This window comes from Xenopus laevis, chromosome 5L (genome assembly GCF_017654675.1).
Source record: "Xenopus laevis strain J_2021 chromosome 5L, Xenopus_laevis_v10.1, whole genome shotgun sequence".
NCBI lineage: Eukaryota > Metazoa > Chordata > Amphibia > Anura > Pipidae > Xenopus > Xenopus laevis.
Window position 1 is genome coordinate 29654495 of NC_054379.1, and position 8356 is coordinate 29662850.

The 8356-nt window shown below is 36.4% G+C and overlaps 1 protein-coding gene across 1 annotated transcript; it reads right to left on the minus strand.

Annotated features, from left to right (window-relative positions):
- Positions 1 to 533: 533 nt before the first annotated feature.
- Positions 534 to 3404, minus strand: LOC121393620. Its single transcript, XM_041562635.1, has 2 exons — positions 3067 to 3404; positions 534 to 3028 (listed from the first exon to the last, which is right to left on the minus strand). The coding sequence occupies exon 2, from the start codon at positions 2952 to 2954 to the stop codon at positions 1119 to 1121; it is 1836 nt and encodes a 611-aa protein (XP_041418569.1). The 5' UTR covers positions 2955 to 3028; positions 3067 to 3404; the 3' UTR covers positions 534 to 1118.
- Between the last annotated feature and the right edge of the window lie 4952 nt (positions 3405 to 8356).

The following is an 8356-nucleotide window of genomic DNA, read 5'->3' on the forward strand; positions in this document are numbered from 1 at the left end:
GATATCTCCTGACCAATGGACTGGTCTCAAAGGGCTCCCCCACCATTAACTTTTATGGAAGAGAGACATCCAAGACCAAACACTGGTCCCACAGGCTTAGTCTTCCACCACTTGCGGCTCTTAAAAACTCCACCCATTTTAAAGGCAAAAGACCAGCATTAAAGGGATATATGTGGGAGTTCAGGCAGAATTTGGTAAACATGCCATGGGTCTAGGCAGATGTTAAAGAGAAAATGCATTAAAAGTAATGTCTATCCAAAAAATAACTCCACACAGAATTAGAGTGCTCACCTGAACGTAATTACCCTCTCGGGTGCTGGGTGCTAAACAGTCCACAGGACCTCCTGCTCAAGGTCCAAATAACTCGAACATCCAAAGAAAACTGTAGCACACCGATCAAACTTGTCTTGTGAAGAAAAGTGTTTTTATTGGCTCACGGCAGACATAAAGTTTGGCAACGTTTCGGGCCACGCAGGGCCCTTTATCAAGCCTAAACTTACATTCAAAGTACTGTGTTAAATACCAAAGAAAAAGAGGGAGGAGTGGAGAAACAATGGTAGTGATCCTTCACGGATTGGTTAAGATTCAATGCTAATATACATAATTAATTGATAAATTTGAATAATGGAGTGACACATGTGAATAATTTAGTGAATCCTCAGAGATAGGTTAAAATTCAAACCCTGCATACATAATTAGTGCAATAATCACAGACCATTATGTTTGATTGGAAATTTTTTGTGCACCCATATAATAAAATATCCATAAAAAGTCCATAAATAGCAAAAACAAAAAAATAGTATGAACATTATGACACAAGTGTAAAAAAGTTACATATGAAAATATTATCACCTTAAAGTGCATATATGTATAAAAATTAATTTGTAATTCCCAATCAGGGAGAATATGAATGAATAAACTGAGGCGCAATCACGGTACTTTAACTGCATACTCAGTCCATTTTTCTCCCCAATAATCTTGGGTTATGCAGATGATGGTACCCGCACTCAGAAGGTTCATTCAAGGACCTTAAAAAGACAAAAATTGTTCGTTAGAATACATATGTATACACATAGTAGATATTTCAAAAAACCAGCACTGGTAAAAAGTCTGCCTACCTACTGATAAATAAACATAGATGGGGTATAGTCTTTATTCAGGCCCCTCGGCCACACTGTGTCCAACCTATGGATCCACTGCATTTCTAATTTTTGTAATGCTAGCAGTCTATTGCCCCCTCTCCTCTGAACTGGAACAGAATCAATTATTTGAAATTTTAATTGACTAATTGCATGTCCTGCGGATCGAAAATGTGCCGGTACAGGTAGAGAAGTTTGTCCTGTGCGAATAGTGGATTTGTGTTTAGAGATACGATCTCTAATCCTCTGGGTTGTTTCCCCTATATATAGCAAACCGCACGGGCATTTCAATAAATAAACAACATATGTAGATTCACATGTGTAGTACTGTTTAATTTTATACTGCTTACCAGAATGGGGATGATTGAAAGTATTTCCTTTAATTATTGAATTGCATTGACAGCAATGTAGACAAGGAAAAGTTCCAAATTTAGGCCTTTGTAAAAATAAGCATTTCTGCGATTTTAGGCTGCCAACATCAGCTTTGACTAAACGATCTTTCAAATTCCTTGCCCTTTTGTAGGCCAACATTGGTGGTAATTGAAAACTTGGGACTTCTGTCAGACAGGATTGTAACAGATGCCAATGTTTACGTATGATGTTCCCAATTTGTTTACTTGCCGTATTATACCGGCTTACAAAGGCTATCCTGTTATTATCCTTATGCTTTGGCACATTGGCAATTAACAATTCCTGTCTGGTTTGCTGGTGCACCTTCTCTAAATTGTTCTTTAAAATCTGTTTAGAGTAGCCTCTAGCACCAAACCGATCCACCATTTCTTTTAAATAAAAGTCACAGTCCTTTGAATCACTTACAATTCGCTTCACCCTCATAAATTGCGAGTAAGGAAGAGAATTTTTTAAAGCATCAGGATGGAAACTGGCAAAATGCAATAAATTGTTTTTATCAGTCACCTTCCTATATAGTTCAGTTTTAAGTATGTTTCCATCCTTGACCACTTTTACATCCAAAAAATTGATGGAAGTTGGATTAAAATCCATTGTAAATTTTAAAGTCTCTTCTATACCATTAAGAAAATGATGAAAGGCATTTAGGCTCTCTAAGTCACCATCCCAGATCAGCAAAAGATCATCAATGTACCGCAGATACAACGTACAATGAGATCTAAATAGGGAATTTTTATATATTACCTCCTCCTCAATGTGGGCCATATACAGATTTGCATAAGAGGGAGCTACGTTGCTACCCATAGCGGTACCCCTCTGTTGTATGTAGAAATTGTCCCCAAATAGAAAATAATTTTGATGCAACACTATTTGCAATAAATCCACTAAAAAAGACTTTTGTTCCTCAGTATATTCAGTGGTATTTAAAAAATGAGTCACAGCTGATATTCCTGTGTCATGATTTATAGATGTGTAAAGGCTTGACACATCAAGACTGACTAATAGAACATTATTGTTGGTTAATGTGGTCCGATCCAATATATTCAGTAGATGTGTGGTATCTTTCACAAAAGAATTAGTATTCTGCACTAGAGGCTGTAATATCTTATCTAGAAATACAGCCAATGGTGATAAGACTGAATCAGTACCAGCGACAATGGGGCGACCTGGTGGATTCTCCAAGTTTTTGTGAATTTTAGGTAATGTGTACAATATTGGCGTAATAGGATTGTCTTTAATCAGGAATTTTTTTAGATCGTCATCCACAATGCCAGCCTCCATTGCATCAAGCACACAATTTGCAATGCACTGTTGTATGGATGCTAGTGGATCCGAATCGACTTTCTTGTACACATTACCATCTGCCAATTGTAGATAAATTTCATCCATATATTTTTGTTTATTCATTACCACCAGGGCACCCCCCTTGTCAGCTGGTTTTATGATTAAATTGTCATTATTAATAAGATCTTGTAAACATCGCCCCTCCTTGTACGTTAAATTGGACCTCTGTCCCATCAATGGTCTTCGCTTAATTTTTTGTTTTAAAACATCCACATCCGTTTGTACCAATTTAATGTAAGCCTCCACTACATTATCTGTCATGGGAGGCACAAACATACTTTTGTTCCGGAGACCCACCCGTTTAAGGGATAGTTGCGAATGACCTGCCCCCACATTACTATATACAACTTCACTAGGGGGTGGGATTTTAGAGAAATGGCGTTTAAGACGCAAATTACGAAAAAATCTCTGTAGATCGACATCCAATTCAAAAGTGTCACATTTACTAGTGGGACTAAAAGATAAGCCCTTTTGCAATAAAGTCAATTGTTCAGATGTTAATAATTTGTCAGATATATTGTATACTAACGTTTCTGTGAGTTCCTCACTGTCCTGGGTGGTTGTTGTCGCGTCTCTGTTGCAAACGTTTTCTGATGTTTCGTGCCCCCTGCGCCTTTTTTGCCCTCGACGTGTCTTGGGGGGCTGTAATCTAAAAAACAAGAAGAAGAGGAACTCTCTGTGGCCGTATCTGGAGTACGTTCATCTGGAGTCTTCCAGCGCTGCTGCTTCTTTCCTTGCTGTTGCTTCCGTTGTATGTGATCCATGTGATCACGTGGTGCGTCCCGACGTCTATTGCGCTGCGTTCCACCAGTTGACGCTGCGTTCCATTGATATATATTGCCGGTTCTGTAATCTTCGGCATCTCTGTGGAATTTGGTTCTCTTTCGCTCCTCCACCAATCTCCGATGTTTAGCGATGGCCTCATCAGTTCTGGTAAGCATTTCCTTGTATTCATCAGATCGCAAAGCATTTTTCAATTGCAGCTCTATTGCCTTAATGCGGGACATCACTTCAGGAATAGCATTCTGTAAATATTCAATGTTCAAAAGTAATATGTCAAACGAACATTTATTCACTATTTGTTCATAGCGTTTAGCAAAGTCAGTATTGTCGTTGAATATAGTGGGTCTTAAATTAACCCTTAGGCCACGTGGGATGCGTCTAAGTTTGTAATATTCTTTCAGCGTAATGGAATGCAGTTCCAAACCTGTCAGACGTCTTTTCTCCTTTTCCAGTTCACGTGTGAGGTTATCACCAGTAGGTTCAGTCAGGAAGGAGTGGTTGCTCTGTTCCTCACCTAAAATCCTAATTGCATCTGCTTCTGTGTAAGCAAATGTTGTAGCATCTTGAGAATATGAGCCTAGTTGAGACATCATGTTAAGTAGTACAGGGAGCTTCTCTTGGCAGGAAAAGCAATTCCACACAGAATTAGAGTGCTCACCTGAACGTAATTACCCTCTCGGGTGCCGGGTGCTAAACAGTCCACAGGACCTCCTGCTCAAGGTCCAAATAACTCGAACATCCAAAGAAAACTGTAGCACACCGATCAAACTTGTCTTGTGAAGAAAAGTGTTTTTATTGGCTCACGGCAGACATAAAGTTTGGCAACGTTTCGGGCCACGCAGGGCCCTTTATCAAGCCTAAACTTACATTCAAAGTACTGTGTTAAATACCAAAGAAAAAGAGGGAGGAGTGGAGAAACAATGGTAGTGATCCTTCACGGATTGGTTAAGATTCAATGCTAATATACATAATTAATTGATAAATTTGAATAATGGAGTGACACATGTGAATAATTTAGTGAATCCTCAGAGATAGGTTAAAATTCAAACCCTGCATACATAATTAGTGCAATAATCACAGACCATTATGTTTGATTGGAAATTTTTTGTGCACCCATATAATAAAATATCCATAAAAAGTCCATAAATAGCAAAAACAAAAAATAGTATGAACATTATGACACAAGTGTAAAAAAGTTACATATGAAAATATTATCACCTTAAAGTGCATATATGTATAAAAATTAATTTGTAATTCCCAATCAGGGAGAATATGAATGAATAAACTGAGGCGCAATCACGGTACTTTAACTGCATACTCAGTCCATTTTTCTCCCCAATAATCTTGGGTTATGCAGATGATGGTACCCGCACTCAGAAGGTTCATTCAAGGACCTTAAAAAGACAAAAATTGTTCGTTAGAATACATATGTATACACATAGTAGATATTTCAAAAAACCAGCACTGGTAAAAAGTCTGCCTACCTACTGATAAATAAACATAGATGGGGTATAGTCTTTATTCAGGCCCCTCGGCCACACTGTGTCCAACCTATGGATCCACTGCATTTCTAATTTTTGTAATGCTAGCAGTCTATTGCCCCCTCTCCTCTGAACTGGAACAGAATCAATTATTTGAAATTTTAATTGACTAATTGCATGTCCTGCGGATCGAAAATGTGCCGGTACAGGTAGAGAAGTTTGTCCTGTGCGAATAGTGGATTTGTGTTTAGAGATACGATCTCTAATCCTCTGGGTTGTTTCCCCTATATATAGCAAACCGCACGGTTTAAATAAAAGAATACATAATTCTAATGAACTTTAAGTTATTTGTAAATGTATTGCTATTGAAAGCAGTGTTTGTCTGTCCCGTTCTATTCTCTGTCCTTGTGGCTCGGACTGTTGATACAATGTAAGACTAGCCAGCTGATTAACACATCTGTCTTTGCTGGGGAACTAAGACTTTTGCAACATTGTTTAAAAAGTTAAGCAAATGCTTTAAAAGCACTGAAAGTTTTTTAAATAAATGTATATTGGAAAGTTGCTTAGATTTGTGTTTTCTTGTATTAGGCACATTTTTATTTTAAGAAACCAGTCAGAAGTTGAATCCAGGGAAGCCAAACTCTAGAAAAAAGTGTAAACCCAAAGACAGGAACTCTGGGTACACAGCAGCTCAGGTATCAACAGACTAGATCACAACTAGAGATCCTAGTAATTAATCAGCTACTAGCAGAGGCTGGTTTGTAACCATTGCTAGCATCTGACCTTTTTGGAAGAGGTGGTAGTGAACATAGAGGTGGTAAAGCATGCCTTTCAGCATAAATTAAGAATTTCTTAAATTGATAATCAAACTCTTTGTTCAAAAGCAAGTGCATGTTATGCCTAGGGAGTGTGTGTGTTACTCTGTTTTTGTTTGTTTTTGACCAAAACTTTTTAGCCACTAAACAAACTACCAGATCACTGACCACATTACTTTTGGTCAAACCCCCTCACCTTCAATGCGATGGGAAAAGACATAAAATAAGTCCACATGAAAGAAAATTAATAACACAGCAGCCTACTGTGGGATTTGGTACCTCAGACCAGATTATTTTTTGAAGGTTGTTTAATTGCAAACTAAACTGGTAAAAGGAACGTAGCAATTGAACTATGAGGAAAGACTGTTAAGGCTTGGTTTATTTTCACTGGAAAAAAGGCGCTGGCGAAGGGGCATGATTATTCTTTATAAATACATTATACATGATGAGGACATTGTATACAGATAGAGGGAGAGCTCAAAGAATCAGAGGCAACCCCTTTAGACTTGAGGAATCGAGCTTTCATTTGAACTAGTGAAAATGGTTCTTCACGGTTAGGGCAGTATGGTTGTGGAATACCTTGCCAGGTTATGTTGTAATGGCAGATGCCATGAATGCTTTTAAGAGTGACTTTAGCGACTTATTGGACAAGCATAAGATTTACAGTTTAGTATAGGTGTGTATATATTTTTGTTGTGGGAGTATTGATGGGTATGTGTATTATTATATGTGCACTGAGGGTCTTTTTTTTAACCCAGATTACTATGTAACAACCTACTATGGGGTTTGATACTTCTTTTGGAGGTCTTATGCATCAATTCCCAATATTATATATTGTATTTGATCAATCACATTTTCCTATGAGGATCAAATAGATACAGTATAGTCTGTAGTTATGGCTTATGAATTCATTTCTTTCAAAGGGGTTTTTTGTATTTACAGAAGATTCTGAAGCTAAAGCCAGGGCAAGGTTCCACATTTTTCTATATTAGTCATGTAAGACAATTTAATAACCTGGATTAAGTCATCATATACTGACAGTGTAAGAATTAACTCAAGTAAAAAAATGTAGACATGACAAGATTGGGCCTGGTTTTTGTTATGACATATTTTAGTGCAGTAAAATATATTATTCATGGGCTCTATACCTTATACATAACTAAAAATAAATAACTTGTTATAAAATTAATTTACATATTTCACCATCCTGTGTAGCTTGACAATATTTTCCTATAATGTAAATCTTCCCTTTGGTGTAATTATTTGTTGATTTTATTTCTTTTAACTCTGTGTATTCAGTTATTTCTTTTTCATCTTCAGATCTAAATAATATAATTTAAAAATTAATTTTTAAAACTATTTTGATACTTATAACACTATACCGATAGATATTAAATAGTAATTTGTCAATTGTATTGCAAGAATTTTTTTTGGTAATGCTCTAAAATGAATGAAACAGTGCATGATTATTAGTTTTCATTTTCTCTGTTATAATAAAATAGTACTAAATAGTACTAAAGTTAGATCCTAACTAAATAAGTTCTTAGTCATCCTAACTAACTAGCTGTATAAAAACAATCCTATTGAATATACATGGGCAGATTTATTAATGTTTGTATTTTTTCAACAATCCAAATTTTGATAAATAGGACTTTTTGGGGTAGATTTATTAAAGGTCGAGTTGTATTTAATTGCAAAAATGAAGAGTTTTCAAGGGTATTTTTCAATCAAAACTCTTTTCAGGTTAAGAAAAAACTAGAATTTTTCGAGATTTATTATACATCGAAGCTCGAATGTGAAAATATTCCTGCTAAAACCCGTGGAGGTCATGTAGCAATGGCAGAGTTCCCTTCAACCATTTGAAGATGTTTGTAACCTTCACGATGATGTTCTGGTTTTTTTCAGTGGGTTTTGTTCGAAAACATGATTAATTCAAGCGAATCAAGTTTTTTTTTTGTTCACCCTGAATTCACTGATTTGAGTTTTTTCTATTTGAGACTTTTCTTAAATCGGAAAACATTTGAGTTGTGAGTTCATTTGAGGTACAAAAAAACCTCATGAACCTCTAAACCTCGACCTTTGATAAATAACCCCCTTAATGTTTATATTTTGGCTATGGAGATCGAAATTGCAGACAAACAACCCTTATCCAAAATACCCTTATCCACCATGTATTAAAGGGGCATATAAGAGTGTGTTTCTTCTGGCCATTTTGGACTCTCTCCTTAAAAATGTAAATTTTATTTAGAAAAGAGAATAATTTCCAAGTAGTCATACTGAACAACACCAGTGTTTCCATCTGCAAAGAACATCTAACCTCAATGCCTTGCTTTATACTGCTTTGAACTATTTGTGTACTAATGATGCCATTTAGTTTAGAGATACA

Bases quoted from the DNA above. Each gene is read 5' to 3' on its own strand.
- LOC121393620 (XM_041562635.1), bottom strand. From the start codon at position 2,954: ATGAATAAACAAAAATATATGGATGAAATTTATCTACAATTGGCAGAT.